Raw genomic sequence first — 15099 nt, 5'->3', positions numbered from 1 at the left:
AGCATCAAGTTCTAAAAGCCGCATAGATACTCATAGATATAATATATTAGGAGCTCGTACACCACAAGAAGCGTAAGTTGGGTTCCACGATTCCAGCTCAGTGAGCAGAGTGTAGAATCCGAGAATCTCCTTGACCGTGGGTGAGCCTTCATGAGTGTGGAGGTGTTTGCAGGTCATGAGTTTTTGCAAAGTGCGGTTGCCGCCTATTCTGCCAATCACCAGAATCATTAGAGTCTCGTACCAAGCGGTACACTCCAGGATGGAAGCGTACAGTTAATAATATAAATGATGATATCTGGGGACAGGAATAGCTATAGATTCTTATTTTGTGCTTTCTTCACGTTCAATATTGAGGAGTGGGGAGCTTCGATGTGGAGGAAGCGACCGATGGGTGACACGGTTGCAAGGGCTCCAGGCATTGGTTAGCGTAGAAGTTTGGGGGCTTCAGGGGTTCATCTCAGGCCCGAGAGGTGCTCGCATATCGTTATCCTGTTACCTCCTTTTGCTCTCAAAGCTACGGCGCGTCCACACAAACAGTCGCGAATTCTTCTGCCTAGCTGTAATGTGAGGCTCATTGCGATCGCAATTCAGCATAAATGATTGCCTTCAAGACAGATAAGACCCCTGTCATAGCAGTTCTTGTTGCGACCTTCCTCATCTGGACTGTATCAAAACATTGATGCCTGATATCCTCTTGGCATCAACATAACCCAATCTCCCTCGTGTTGCTCCTTTCACCTCCAAATCCCTTTGCTCTCTCAATTGTAGTGTATGGAATTCAGCATTGAACTTCATATCCTCGAAGAATGAATTGTTCAATTGCTATCGATCGGGCCTTTGGGCCGAGTGTTCCTCAATGCCGCAGAACATTTGACTTTACATTGTTGTTCGAGGAGACCATCTTCTCCATCGCTCCTTCGGCACTTTTTCTATTGATAGTTATACTTCGACTTTCCGTTCTTTGGAAACGGCCTTCAAGAGTTCAAGGAGGTAATCTGTACAAGCTCAAACTAGTCAGTCTCTCTTCTGACATCAAGACAACAAAAACTGATCCACGTGGAGGTGACCTCAGCTCTCTACGCCTCACTTCAATTCTGCGTTCTCGTGGAGTACTGTACGGTTGGCCTAGCCAAAACCAAGGCTTCAATACCATCAGCTACGCTCGCATTTCTTGCGTCAATCCTGCTCTGCATAGCCTCGGTTCTTGAGCACACGAAATCATCTGCTTCATCATTCCTGCTATCTTTCTACCTCTTTACAACCATTCTTCTCGACACCGTCCGAATCCGCACTTTATGGCAAATTGGAGAATTAACCGCTCTCTGCTTAACCTTCGTGGCTGCATTCGTAGCAAAACTAGTACTGCTCGTCTTAGAAAGCTGGAGCAAAAGAAGGTACCTGGACAAAGCGGACAGTGAGGTAGCAGGTGAAGAACTTGCCAGTTTCCTGAGCCGGTCGTTGTTTCTTTGGCTTAATCCGCTTTTGGTGAAAGGGTCTTCGAACTTTCTTACGCCGCCGGATCTCAGTCCTGTTGATAGCGCGTTGTCTTCCGCGAGGTTGGCGAAGCTGTTCGAGGGTGTTAACTATACGCACTATGGTAAGCTCCCATGATTTGGAAATGGGTATTGGCTAATAAAGGGTGTTGGGAGATCTTGCTCCTAAGTATAAGTTACTTCTCGCTGCTATGAAATCTCTTGGCTGGAGCGCCGCGCGGCCAGTCCTCCCGAGACTTCTGTTGACGGGATTCACATTCGCGCAGCCATTTTTGGTCTCTAGTATACTTGACTATCTCCAGAACTCAACAGCGAGGCCGAAGAACGATGGTTACGGGCTACTTGGCGCCTGTTTTCTGGTTTATGTTGGAATCGCCGTGCGTCATAGCTCTCCCTGAAGTGAATATTCTAGCTGACAATACTTAGGTATTGAGCGGCTGGTACTGGCAGCAGACAAATCGACTAACGACCATGATGCGGGGCGTCCTCATCTCATCCATCTTCTCTAAAACCCTCAAGTTAAGCACCGATGCAGACTCCGAGTCTAGAGCCATGACACTTATGATCGCTGATGTGGAAGGTGTCGTGGGGAGTCTGAAACATTTGAACGAAGTGTGAGCCAGTCTTATCGAAACCGCACTCGCTACATGGCTTTTGGAACGACAAGTCGGACTTGCCAGTTTATCTATGATCGCTTTAGTTCTTGGTGCCTTCTCCTTACCCTACCCCAACATGGCAACCTGACTAATAGGCGAGGAAATAGTCTGTACAGGCCTAACGTTGAAGCTCTCCAAAATGGCCGGGCCTAGACAGCAGGCCTGGTTTGCCGCCATGCAAACACGTATCAAACCCACCTCCCAAATGCTGTCCTCATTCAAAGCAGTCAAGATGCTTGGTGCTGATGAGAGGATACGAGCACTTATCCAGTCGCTGAGATACATGGAGATCAAAGCCGCGAGACCATTCCGGAATCTGCTTGTACAGAGAGTCGTCCTCTGTTCGTCCCCTCTCCCCTCCAGTTCATTTTCAGGCATAATAGGGCTAATTTTAGGGTGATTTGAAGCATATATTACGTTGATCTTGTCACCGGTCTTGGTTTTCGGTACTTTTATTGCCGTTTCGAAGCGTGGTGGCTCGGAATTCGATATTTCGAGACTCTTTACGAGTTTGATTTTGATTTCGCTGCTTGCTACCCCTTTGATATACCTATTTCAAATGATACCTGGTATGGGAGCAGCGATGGGGTGTTTAGAGCGTATACAGAAGTACCTTGATATCGAGGAGCGGCCTGACTTCAGAGAAGTACAGCCCAGTACTCGGCAGTCGCCATCAAATGGATCAGATGATGAAAAGGCCGGAGGAGGAAGTCGATGTGAGGGAGGGAAAGCGATGATATCTATCATAGGCGCCTCCTACTCATGGACCACAACCAGCCGACCCGTCCTCAAGAACGTGAGCTTATCAATTCATCGCGGAGAGCACATCGCGGTCACCGGCCAGGTGGGCAGTGGGAAATCTCTCTTTTTGAACGCAATACTCGGTGAAGCGGTACAACCTGAAGGAAGCACAACGATCTCCACCGCAGAGATAAGCTACGAAGATTGCGGCATAAAGTGACGGGATTACAGGGCATTTACGCTCGCATAGGGGTGTTAGCGGACTCCAGGGTGTGGCTTAAGGTACTGCGCCTGCTATAAGCCTTGTAACTCTAGGCCTGAACCCCTAAAACAAGGGCTGTGAGACATTTCCAAGGTGGTGGAAAATCTTCAAGGGTTATGGTGTTGCTGGCGGAGCAACCGTAGCGCTGGGGCGCTGTGAGAGAGCTATTATAGGACCCTTTAGCGAGTCTGCCCCTGTAAGTACAGGGGATATGCCTTCTAAAGGTGTGGTACCCCTTGTTTATAGTTTATAGCGTGCTTATAGGAGAGTAGCCTGGAAATATAGGGGACTTTAGTGGGTGAGTGTAGTAGAAAGTGGCCTGAAAGTGGACTTGCGGTACAAATGCCCTGTAATCCCGTCACTTTATGCCGCAATCTTCGTACTGCGCCCAAACACCGTGGCTTGAGAATCTCAGCGGAATCAAGACGGTGTTGAGAAGTGCTGAGTGTGATGTTGCTTGGCTGAAGTCGGTGACATGGGCCTGTGCGCTTGAAGATGTGAAGGGATTGAAGGAGTACGCTGAGGGGAGTATTGGGACGGGTGGTATGATATTGAGTGGTGGACAGAAGCAGCGGCTTGTGAGTTGCAACTCTCCTTCTTCCCCGGAGCCATCGGTCTAACAGGCAGCAGGCCCTTGCTCGCGCGATCTACTCTAGAAAACCAATACTGTTGCTTGATGACCCGTTCAGTGCCCTGGACAAGACGACTCGAAATCTTATTTCGGTGCGTTTGTTTGGATCAGGAGGTTTGTTGAGACGTCTAGGCACGACGGTGATTTATACGACTCATGATGGTATGTATTCAACCAAGTCCTTATATCTGGATAGGCCTCTGACTGTGGTCTTAGAACAATTTAAAGGCTCCGCAGACCGTGTGTTGGAGGTGGATGCGGAAGGTAGCTTGACTGAACTTCCACACCAGAGATCAAATCTGCTTGACTTGATGGAAATCTCTTCCGTGCTAAAGGCTTTGCCAGAATCGAAAGAAAAGGTTCTCGAGACCGTCACCGTGAAAAAAGCTTCCGATTCAGAGACCAACCGCACGAAATTATTAATTCAAGACAGAACGGTATACAAAACTTACTTCAAATCCGTAGGATCCTTGCACAGCGGTCTCTTCCTCGCAGGCGGGGTACTGTTTGCCTTCACTCTGAAATTTCCTGGTAGTTATTGATGTATTCCTTACAGAAAGTATATGCTGACTTACAATACAGACCTCTGGGTACAATGGTGGTCGGAAACTTCTTACGGTCCAGGTTCTCGAAGCTTGAACTACTGGATAGAGGTTTATGCCCTCCTACAACTACTTCCCATACTCTCCCTCGGCTCCCTGCTCAACCGCTTCAACCAAGACCTCATGCTCATTGACACGCAACTGCCGCTCTCCATTCTGAACACCAATAGCAGCCTCTTCACCGCACTCATGAAAATCATCCTCATAACAATATCAGTCATCTATTTGCTCGCGGTGCTCCCTCCACTATTCCTTGTACTCTTACTCATCCAGAACTTCTACCTCCGCACCTCGAAACAGCTCCGACATCTAGACTTAGAGTCCAAAGCAGCGCTACACACCAAGTTCCTGGAAACCTACTCGGGACTCACTACTATCCGGGCATTTAACTGGGGCGAGAAGTTAAATGCAGAGTTTCTGGATCTTCTGGATAGATCGCAGGAGCCATTCTATCTCCTACCCTCCGTGCAGAGCTGGCTACAACTAGTTCTCAACCTCATCGTCGCAGGGATTACAATCCTCGTCCTCGGTGTCGCGATCAGTATCGAGAGGAAAGTCAAGCCCGCCGCAATAGGCGTTGCATTCCTGAACGCGACCACACTGGGAGAAACATTAACGCAGTTTATCGTCAGTTGGACATCGCTTGAGACTTCTCTCGGCGCTATAGCGAGGATCTCGTCTTTTGTCAAGACCACACCGAGGGAGAAGGAACCAGCCATTCCGGAAGATGTGTCCATGACTGGCCGTCTCGCGGAGGCATTGAGTTTAAGAATGTGTGGGCGAGCTATGATTCCAACCTCGCTTCTGACGAGGGGGAGGGCGAAACAATGTTCTGTCTGAAGGATATCAATCTCTCCATTTCACCAGGCGAGAAAGTCGCAGTCTGCGGCCGTACCGGCTCGGGCAAATCCTCGCTCGTCCTTGCACTGCTGTCTATGCTCTCTCTTTCTTCTGGCAGCATCCTAATCGACGGAGTGGATATCTCGCACATTTCTCTCTCAACTCTCCGCCTACGGCTGAACACTGTTCCGCAAGATGTTTTCGCGCTTGCGAAGACTAATCGCGAGGAGCTGGATAGCAGGGGCGGAGTGAGTGATAACGAGATTATTTACGTGTTGGAGAGGTGTGGGATTTGGGAGAAAGTACTTGAGGAAGGGGGATTAGACGGCCGTGCGGAGACAGCGAAATTTTCAGCGGGCGAGGCGCAGTTATATTGTTTTGCGAGGGCGGTGTTGAAAAGTGAGACTGTGGGAGGTGGGGTGGTCGTTATTGATGAGGCTACAAGCAGGTATGTTGTCCCGCACTTTGGGTGGTGGACTTGCTGTGCTGACCCTGATACAGTGTCGATGAAGCGACCGAGAAGAAAATCCACAACTTAACAGTTGAGATGCTGAGGGGGAAATCCGTGGTTTCTGTCTTGCATCGACTGGAGACGGCAGTCAAGTATGATAAGATTCTCGTTCTGGATGAAGGGAGGGTGTTGGATTTTGGGACCCCAGAAGAGGTCATATCGCGTTGTGAGCTGTTTAGTGCTTTCAGGGGTAAAGAGGATGGAGGAGGAGATACCATCAATACGTAAATGGGGAATTCGGAATGGGAAGTTTACTACGACGGTGGTTCATGCGAGAATGTGGTGACATTCGGTTAAAAGAACGTTGCATAGGTCAGACCTCAACTTGCCCCTGTTATATGAATCAGGTGACTGGTCCAGATTGAAATCCTCTTGTTCATGAAACGACGTGATGCTCGCTTACGACAGCATAGAGCCTAAGTATTCAAAGTCTAGTACACTTTGACCTCAGATTTCTTCATGCTATCCATGGCTTTCTCATGGACGTCAGTGACGGCAACCTCCTCCTTCATCCCGCCCAACAACAAGTAACTCGGAGCCTGGGCCTGCTCTAACTCCGGCGCCGTGAACGTGTAGAACTTCTCGTCGTGCCACTGCCCAGCTGTCACGTATCTGCCGGCGCTGTCCGTGAACATGGTCTCGTCTTCAGCCCGCAGAAAATACGCAATCGAGTAGCGGTGCTCGGTGGGGTTCAAGGGGACGACTCGATGGATGCACGATTGCATGGTGTGGCCGCTTGCGAAGCGGAGGGAGTCGCCGACGTTGACGATTGCGGAGCCGACTTTGGGTGCGATGAAGCCGAATTCCTTGGCTCCTGAATCACCAGGATGTGAGAGTCAGTATAGATTCATTTGAATTTGGAGTAACAGAGGTGTGAAGGCTGAAAAGGTGGCTTACCGGGAGGTCGAATTTGTAGACCCCATTGCTCGCTGAAGAGCAGAGTCAACGAGCTGATATCCGTGTGTTTCTGATGCCCAATGTTCTTATCCGTCACTGGATCAGAAGGGATGTAATGCATCATTGCCAGTGTGCTGGTGGAAGGGCGGTGGTTCCTGTGCATGTTTTCGAACCGGGCCGCACCCGTGAGGCCTAGTCCAGTTGAAAGCGCCGACAGGATGGTCTTGGTGATGATATTGGAGCCAGCGATGGCGTTTTCGAGGACCTTGATGTCTCCACTATTCTTGATGTTGCGGGGGATGTGGGGTGCGTCTCTTTGGATCTCATCTCGGGACACCTGTGGAAAGAATTAACATGACGCTCGCGAATTGTTACTGTATCAGATAGGTAACTGACCTTGATCATCTCATATCCATCTTTGGTGTTCTCAAGAACACCCGTGCGTGAGCCAACGGGCTCATACCCGAGATGCGGAGAGACGAGCCCATACTCGTTCTTGACTTCCAGGGGAGACTCGAAGAAACGGTGCATGAGAGCTAGGGTCTCTTGTTGGTCGTCGAGCATCCTGCGGCCATCGATGCCTTGCAGGTCAATGTAGAAGAATCCCTCGGTCTGGCAGCAACGCACGAGCTTCTCGATTTCGGCCGGCTCCTGGGAGAGCAGTTGCGAGAAGTCAACCGTCTGCATGGGATAGACTGGGACCTGCTTGCCGTTCCATTGAACCGTTTTCGGAACTTCGGTGGTGATTCCCATTGTTTTTGGTCTAATAGCTGTGAAATGTAGATAGAATTTGAAGAATTGTTGAAGAGAGTTTGAAAGTTGTCAAAGCCAATAATTGATAAGAGCAACGCCAGTCACTCACCGGGTCCCGCTCTTATAATAGACGGGAACTCCTCAAAGCTCCGACTTGGCCAAAGAAAGCTTGTAGGATCCAGGCTCGCTCAGCTCTAATCGGCCGAGATAGGGTGTCCCTATGAAAATACGCCGGGGGTGATGTGAACCTAGTCCTGCTTGAGCTTGGCGCTTGGTACCCACATACCGGCCAATCAAAAGTCGAAAGTTCGTCATCGTGAAAGATCAGTGCATGAGGCTTAGAACCACCGTCACCAACGAGAAGTTGCTAATGACTTCGGGCTGAGCAGTAATGCTCAATCTGGTACCAAGCAGAGCCTTTGAGCAAATACTGGCAAATTCCGGGAGGGGTAATTTGAATATCTTCTAACTTCCTCCCGCGAGTAGCTTGTTCCGTCAATTGAAAAATAGAGTGCTTAAGTGAGATGGCTGAACAAACTAACAAATCTTAATACCCGTTAACGTGTCGAGCACAGCGACGTTAAGGAAGGAATGTGCAGTATTTGATGCCAGGTGGACTTGAGGAAGACTTGATAAACGCTGCAGTCTGCATCAGCTGATTAACGTCCGCGTCATGCAACAAACTCGATCCGCATAGGACCAAGACATACCTCTGCATCCAATATTGCTAAGACCATCATTCCCTGTGCAGAGGTTGGATCTACTTTCAGCTAGATTGTGAAGGGGGGCTTTTGTAGCAACTCAGACTTGTCTCACGCTATTTAGCTAGATAGTCCCACGGTGGGACTCCCACGTTCCTTCACCAAGGTATCCACACTCAACCTAATGGAGCAAGTGGGGGGTGTGTAGCTAGAAATACGCAGCTGAAAGCTCATGCTGGCATTGCAGCCAAGCAGCAGGCTTCCGCCTGCTTCCTTTTCATTCGCTTAATAGCTACCCCGCCCCCTGAAGCTAACCGAGTCAACCCCGCCCAAAGAGGACCAGCGGCCGCCCTTACATGCAAGCCATAATAGTACCTCAACATGGCCGAACACGCCATCTTGTGCCCCCATGAATTGTTTCACCCAGATTAAACAAAATATCTCTGATAAGGGCAATCTTGCAATCTGTTATAAATTTTATTGATAACATATCTGAAGTGCCCCACCAAGAAGTTCCGTGGGGCTCGATTACCTAAATGCCGAAGATCCAGCTTACAGTATTGTGTGACTTGGCTTAGATACCGCATCGGCGTGGTCCCCCGGCGGCGTCGACCTAAGACGCCTCAGAGTGGAACCTATCAACTAGCATTCAGCCAATTTGAGGGATTTCGATAGTTCTAATGCTAGACCCCGAACATCGGAAAGTGGGGTGTTTTGGACTGACATGTGCAATCCTTGGTCTCTCTTCCTAACGACCAATGGTCGGGAAGTTCCCGCATCCACTCTTGCAGCTCCCTCGCTCCTCTCCAACATCTACCCAAACCTTCATTCTGCTGCCAAGTATCTCGAATCGTAATTTGCGAGAATGGGGAGTCTGGGGATCGAACAAAGTCGACTGCAAGTAGCCATTGTTGGCACCGGGATTGCAGGGCTCACGGCAGCAATTGCACTTCGAAAGCATCCCCAGATACACGTTGAGCTTTATGAAAAGGCCACCGAGCTGAGAGAGATTGGCGCGAGTATAACTCTGGGCCCCAATGGTCTGAGAACGTTACAGAGATTGGGATTGGAGGATTGCATCAGTGATCAAGTAGGATATCGTGGGCCGAATCCCATATCCAGGTTCTATCGGCATTGGAAGACGAATGAGATCATTGGCGAGGATTTCTATGAAGATGTTTCGGAGCCCTTGCATTATACTGCGAGATTTCATCGGGGACACCTACAACAGGCTTTATTAAAGCATATTCCAAGTGAAATTATACATCTTAAGAAGAAATTGGTTTCTGCATCAGTAGATCCTCGAGATGGCGTAAAGATGCACTTTCAGGATGGAAGTATTGCAACTGCAGATCTCCTAATTGGAGCTGATGGGATTCGTTCTGTAAGTGCCACCTCGATATTCCAGCATGAACTCTTCACAATTGCTCAACGAATCAAAAACCTAACGACAAGTTCTAAAGGGCGTGAGAACAGCTTTTGTCCCAGATTTCGAACTCGAATGGAGTGGCCACACTGCCTTCCGCGGTATATTTGACGCCTCGCTCGTCCATTCCATTCAAGGTGTCCCACTTGACTCAACGCACTGGTGGGGGCCAGAAACGAATTTCTTTGCAACGCGGCTAGCTCAAAACCTTTTCACGGTTCAAGGAGGAATCTACGCGGATCCCCAAGACCCAGTCGCAATTGCAAAGTTCAGAGATGGAGGACGCTGGGACCAAGAAGCCAACATCAACCTCCTAAGAGAGAAATATGTCGTGAGTAGCTGTCAAGGTAGATGCTTGATTCGAGCGCTACTAATCATGTGCCTGCCAGGACTGGAATCCCGTCGTCAAAGCACTTGCAAATGTAACGCCCGACATTCGATATTACCCCAACTATTTCTGTGGCTCTTCCCTACCGACTTGGACCTTCGGGGGCCGAGTCACGTTAATCGGCGACGCGGCACATGCTCATGGTGGTGCATTCGCGACGGGTGGCTCCCTAGCCATAGACGATGCTTACGCTTTATACCTTGCTCTTACATCCGTCTTCCCTGAAACAACTTCGCAGAAGCCGTCTTCGGGAGAGATTTTAAAAGCGTTAAAGTTGTATGAAGATACGAGGAGGCCACATGCTGTACGATTATTGAAGGTCGTGCATGCGAATAATGAGATGAAGACGAAGAAGATTTTGGCGGAGACGCAGGAGACAGATGAAGAGTTGAGGGCGAGGGCTAAGAGGGGATCGGGTACCACTTGGTTGCATGAACATGACGTTGTGAAGAGTTTTGAGGAAGCACTTGCGGCTTCGTCAAAAAGAATATAAAGCCATCTGAGGCAATGTTGACTTTCAGATATCCCCATTGAACTCAGAGACGGAACGAGAATCACGACAGACTATAGAAACAGGTTGCTCTCAACTTCGAGAACTCAGGGACTAAAAGAGAGCGAAATCGTACTCCAGTTACTAACATTGATTTCCAGTCGACCATTCCCTTGACTCCGGCCGAATGAGTGATCCCAAACTCCGCGAACCCGTCCCATATGCACTCGCACCGTGACAATCTCTCATTTCCTATATCCACAGTCCACAGTCCCATCCCCACCCCGCTCTGCCGATACCTATCCAAGCCCTTAATTACTGACACTCGTCCAAATCCCGACGACACCCGCGGTGATCAACATCCCCACGCGTCCCAAATTCAGCGCTCCCCACCTATCAACCAACACCTTCGCCGTCTCGCCGCCCGCTAGCCCAATCTCAACAACCTCATCCGTCTTCTCCAGCATCCTAGTCTCCTCCTCTTTGGCCTCCAACTTGTTATTAGTCGGCATCAACACCGCAAACGTAAACGGAATTATCCCCGCACTCAACACGCCCGATATTAAATAACTATAACCCGCCCCGTTCCCGGCGAATGGATTCGAGCTCGACAGAGCATTGTAAGCGAGGTAGAAGTATGAAACAGAGGAGAGGAGAGTGCCGGGGATCGCAGCGTGTTTGCCTGCGATGAACATTTTCCTCCATTGCTGAAGCATTAATGGGGTAGGTGATTCGAGCAGGCGGGGAATAGTGAAGAAGGAGAGGCCGGCGGAGACGCCGCCGACGAGGAGGGAGGAGGTGATACCGATGGTTTGCGCGAGGCGGATTGAGAAGGGGGTGTCGGTGGGCATTTTGATGGATTGTGAGATCGAAGCTGAGGGCTGAATTGGTCTATCGCTGTTGGGATTTAATGGAGGGATGGAGGGATGGAGGTGAGGAGTTGGTTGTTGTTGGAAGTTTGTTGGTGTTAGGAGATGGTGTGACCTAGACTGTCAGCCTCGTGGGGTGGGAAAATCCCCCGCACTTGGCATTGCGCCGAAGGCGCGACCACCCAACCGCCCAAAATCGCTGCTTTCCAAAAATTATAATTCAACATCCACATAATATTTTACTATCAAATCAATTGTTTTCTGAAGATTTTTTAGCCCCTCAACATACCTGTAAAGAAAAATCACTATGCCGAGTTCACGGACAATCCCAACGAGCTCTCAGAGAGAGTGCCTGCGATTGCAAATGGCCCATAACAATTATCTCGATTACAAGAAGACTAAATCTATTCGAAAATGCTCGAGAGAGTATGGAATTGCATACGAAACCCTTCGAGATCGAATTAATAGAGTAAAACTGAAGGCATAAGATGCAAAGGCAAGATAGCGTTTATTAGTGAGGCAAGAAGCGGCTAGCTAATCAGAAGAAGGCATAAGGTTTACTATATAATAGCAAATTCAATTAATATATGAGCTTTTATAATCGGAAAATAGAATAGCACCTAAATTGCAATTGAACATTTATATAATGTGAGCAATTCTTTGACCCAAGAATTAGGTACTTAAATTTAGGCTTGTTACCCCTCAAAACACAAGTTATTAATTCTTACCCCAAAGAAATTCAATGAGAAAAGTTATTATAATAATGCAAAAAACCTCCTAATATACTCTCTTATATTAAGATATATATTATTAAATAATTCAGGACATTATATAAGATAGTTAATTAGATGTATAGGAATTAGTGAGGGGTAGTTATGGCGGGGTAAAAATTAGTGGGAAAATGCCAAAAACGCTACTAAATAAATAATTTTAGTAATACCACTTAATCTTAAAGTAATATATAGATGTTAGGTGGTCGAGAATACTTTAAAGTATTAGTACTTAATAGGAGTATAATTTTATTAAGGCGTTGATTAAATATTAATATTTTTTGGTTAGGCGGTTGAGTAGTTTGGGCGGTTGGCCAGTGGGGTTAACCCTTCTACGTGCGACCTGATTTACTTGCAGATTTGTGGAGATCACGAATTGTCTGAGAAGGGAATTCTTAAGGGAATTTCTCTATTGGTCAACGGCTGTTTGATTGGTTCTCTTCTGATCTCATAGAATCCGCTTCCCTAGCGCAAAATAGAAACAGAATCAACTAAGCCATTATGGACTCTAAAGACCTGACACGCGGTCTCCTATAGACTTTCTTTGGTGTTTCCTTTGCTTCAGACTCCTCATCTGTCGCCTCGTCAGTGTCCGTGTTCTCGATCTCTCCAATGATGACCATAATGAGCAGGCAGCCAAGTGTGGAAGAGCAAGTGAATTGACAGAGTCCAGTATTGAGTCCGCCAATGTAAGCGTAAGAGGGATCACCAGCCGTAAGCCCAAAAGATGCGAGAACCAATCCATTGCCAATTGTGCACTATGTAATCCCGGACCCAGAGACAGAGGCCAACGTAAGAGGCCACATCGTTCCAAAGCATAGCAGCCAAAGTATCTAGCAACGCAATAACCTTTCCCGGAAAACGCAGCCAACGGAATCTTTAACGCCAGCCATAACGCCTCCCATAACTCCATACTTTATGCATGCAATCGATGTTTGTAGAATGGATGAGGAATTTATGCCCTGGTGGTGAAGTCGGTCTCGGTTGGCAGGAGTCCGCCATCAGAGGCTTTCTCGCAGGTGCATGCATCTGTAACAGTATCAGTATATTGGGCAGGGAGCTCGTATGACCATGCTAAGGAAAGGCAGATAACTTACCGGCCGGGCGAGCACCACAGGAGCAAAGCGAGCCGCTTGGTGTTACGTTCTCAGTTGCAGCACGCTCACAAGTGCATTCTCCTGCAGGACGAGCACCTGTTGCACGTCAGCAGGTTCTTTGAGGTTCTTCGTCGCAATGCATGGAGGCAGACGTACGGCATGAGCAGCGTGGTCCCTTGACTTCGTTCTCCGTCTGGGCTTTGGCACATGTGCAGTGCAGTGCAGCCTTTGCACCGCAAGAGCATTTGGCTTGAGCTGCGCTAGAGGAATGTCAGCTGCGAAGACGAGGAAGAGCAATCATGTCCTGCTTGCGACGTACCAGACACAACCCTCCCCGCTCTTTCCACAGCAGGTGCTTGGAGTAACCATTTTGATGATTGAGGTTTGTATTGTTTGTAGTGTGTGGTGTGAGGTTGAAGTTGTATTGAGGTGTTTGCGACAGTAATCGAGGTCGAATGTTTGTGTTGATAGAGGAGGAAGAGCTGCATTTGAGGGATCAGGCTTTCCCCTTAAGTACTGCATCAAGGATGTGATTGCCCAGCCTTGCCGATGTGTCAGGCGATGCTTTGAATTGGACGATCACTGATTGGTTGATTGAGGGCGCTAGTGTCCAAGTGGCGATTTTGCCACCCCCTCACCTTGAAACTCGGGTAAAGTGACATCCCATCAGCCACTCATCGTTCTTCTGATTACTTTTCAGCTTCAGCATGACAATACACAAAATCTCAGTGGTCAACTCGTCATGAAAAAGGTTTGCTAAGTGGCAACCTTGTCCAGAGCATGGAGCCAAGTCTCCAGCTCTCACCAGGCGAGACTCTACCAAATCAAAATCTTTGAAATCCCTGACATATATGAGATACTCCAGAAGCTCATCCTACCGACGAAAAGCGAGGGAAATGCTGGCTGATGTACTTCTTTCATGGACCACGAGGCCTAAGAGTTATTGATTACTTCCCATAGTTGCATTTCAAAAAGGCCCCGACAAACACCATCGTACAAATCACATTGAATGATTCCCAAGCGGGAATTTCCTAGATTTCTCCCATTCTTGGAGGTCCTGCCCTTAAGGCTCCAGACATATCCCATCGCCAATCGTGCACGAATACTTCCGAGCATTTTTTCTTCTTGGCATCGTGTCAAGTGGCATTTTCTGAATGGAAGCCTTGTGCACCTTTTGCATTGCCTCATTTCGACTTCTTCTGCTACCTTTAGACTCTATCAACACCACCGAAGATGCTAGCAACGTCCTCGTTGCGGTAAAACAAAACAGACTCTAAGAAAGGGTGGCTAATTCGACAAAAAGAACCGCTGCGACGAATTCTCCACGAATCACGCTATCCTCCCGATCACCAAAGACCAGAGTGTAGCCATCGCGGGTATTATATGATTGCACTATCCAGATCACCAAAGACAAGAGGTACAACAGGATATCGTACATGCACCGTCCAATCACTAAAGACTAGTGGTACAAGGTTATGTGTTACTAGGACGCTCCAGTCACCAAAGACCAGAGAAACGAAGCTATAGGTAACGTTACTAACGTATTCGTAGAGTAAGGAGGTATCGGTGGTAGTGTGATTGTAGGTATTGTAGATGTAGAGGAGACATAAGAGTCATATGCGTAAAGGGGAGTAAGGAGTTATTGGCGAGTAACGTAATTGTGGAGTATCCTCGCCTACTCTTCCTCTCCAGAGTCTTCAACGAACATGCCGTCCTGTGTTATTGCAAAGCCCGGTGGAATGTCATAGACCTTCTTCGTAATCTCGTCCTTGAATCTGCTAGTAGCAGTCTTGAAGTAGCCCGGAGGCACTTCGAATCGTTCCAGCTTCAGTGTAACCTCCTTCGGGGTAATTGGCTTCGAGTCCTTAACAAGCTTCTGCTTCGGAGTAACGTTGGCACGTCGGGCCTTCTTACCGGACGGTTGCGGCTTCCTGGCTGGAATGTCATCCTCGTCGTTGTAGTCACCGTCGTT

At 48.3% G+C, this 15099-nt stretch overlaps 6 protein-coding genes across 6 annotated transcripts; 2 read left to right on the top strand and 4 right to left on the bottom strand.

Moving 5' to 3' along the window:
• Positions 1-806: 806 nt before the first annotated feature.
• On the top strand, positions 807-5964 carry K444DRAFT_650819 (P-loop containing nucleoside triphosphate hydrolase protein; the record flags this gene model as incomplete). The annotated part of the gene is made up of 12 exons (XM_024885662.1): positions 807-1013; positions 1063-1597; positions 1650-1870; positions 1920-2073; positions 2113-2199; positions 2266-2490; positions 2557-3106; positions 3568-3730; positions 3783-4314; positions 4366-5114; positions 5156-5673; positions 5727-5964. 12 exons carry the CDS (start codon positions 807-809, stop codon positions 5962-5964), a joined length of 4179 nt encoding a protein of 1392 aa, XP_024741296.1.
• A 272-nt stretch (positions 5965-6236) lies between these two features.
• On the bottom strand, positions 6237-7386 carry K444DRAFT_478212 (Clavaminate synthase-like protein; the record flags this gene model as incomplete). Its single annotated transcript, XM_024872957.1, has 3 exons — positions 6237-6550; positions 6634-6970; positions 7030-7386. Coding segments are annotated over 3 exons (1008 nt in total), but the record flags the coding sequence as incomplete, so codon positions are not given.
• Positions 7387-8952: 1566 nt separating this feature from the next.
• On the top strand, positions 8953-10394 carry K444DRAFT_521142 (FAD/NAD(P)-binding domain-containing protein; the record flags this gene model as incomplete). The annotated part of the gene is made up of 3 exons (XM_024874100.1): positions 8953-9471; positions 9551-9844; positions 9903-10394. The coding sequence occupies 3 exons, from the start codon at positions 8953-8955 to the stop codon at positions 10392-10394; spliced, it is 1305 nt and encodes a 434-aa protein (XP_024741294.1).
• Positions 10395-10702: 308 nt separating this feature from the next.
• K444DRAFT_625991 (uncharacterized protein) lies at positions 10703-11242 on the bottom strand (the record flags this gene model as incomplete). The annotated part of the gene is made up of 1 exon (XM_024882591.1): positions 10703-11242. One exon carries the CDS (start codon positions 11240-11242, stop codon positions 10703-10705), a length of 540 nt encoding a protein of 179 aa, XP_024741293.1.
• Positions 11243-12418: 1176 nt separating this feature from the next.
• On the bottom strand, positions 12419-13314 carry K444DRAFT_609094 (uncharacterized protein). The gene is made up of 2 exons (XM_024879512.1): positions 13128-13314; positions 12419-13059 (listed from the first exon to the last, which is right to left on the bottom strand). The coding sequence occupies exon 2, from the start codon at positions 12941-12943 to the stop codon at positions 12539-12541; it is 405 nt and encodes a 134-aa protein (XP_024741292.1). The 5' UTR covers positions 12944-13059; positions 13128-13314; the 3' UTR covers positions 12419-12538.
• On the bottom strand, positions 12986-13496 carry K444DRAFT_521139 (uncharacterized protein; the record flags this gene model as incomplete). The annotated part of the gene is made up of 4 exons (XM_024874099.1): positions 12986-13059; positions 13128-13223; positions 13284-13387; positions 13447-13496. The coding sequence occupies 4 exons, from the start codon at positions 13494-13496 to the stop codon at positions 12986-12988; spliced, it is 324 nt and encodes a 107-aa protein (XP_024741291.1).
• Between the last annotated feature and the right edge of the window lie 1603 nt (positions 13497-15099).

The sequence above is a fragment of the Hyaloscypha bicolor genome, assembly GCF_002865645.1.
Source record: "Hyaloscypha bicolor E unplaced genomic scaffold K444scaffold_35, whole genome shotgun sequence".
Taxonomy (NCBI): Eukaryota; Fungi; Ascomycota; class Leotiomycetes; order Helotiales; family Hyaloscyphaceae; genus Hyaloscypha; species Hyaloscypha bicolor.
This window is presented reverse-complemented; position numbering and strand designations above follow the sequence as displayed.

Excerpts from the sequence above, each read along its gene's own strand:
- K444DRAFT_609094 (XM_024879512.1), bottom strand. The coding sequence starts at position 12,943 with ATGGAGTTATGGGAGGCGTTATGGCTGGCGTTAAAGATTCCGTTGGCT.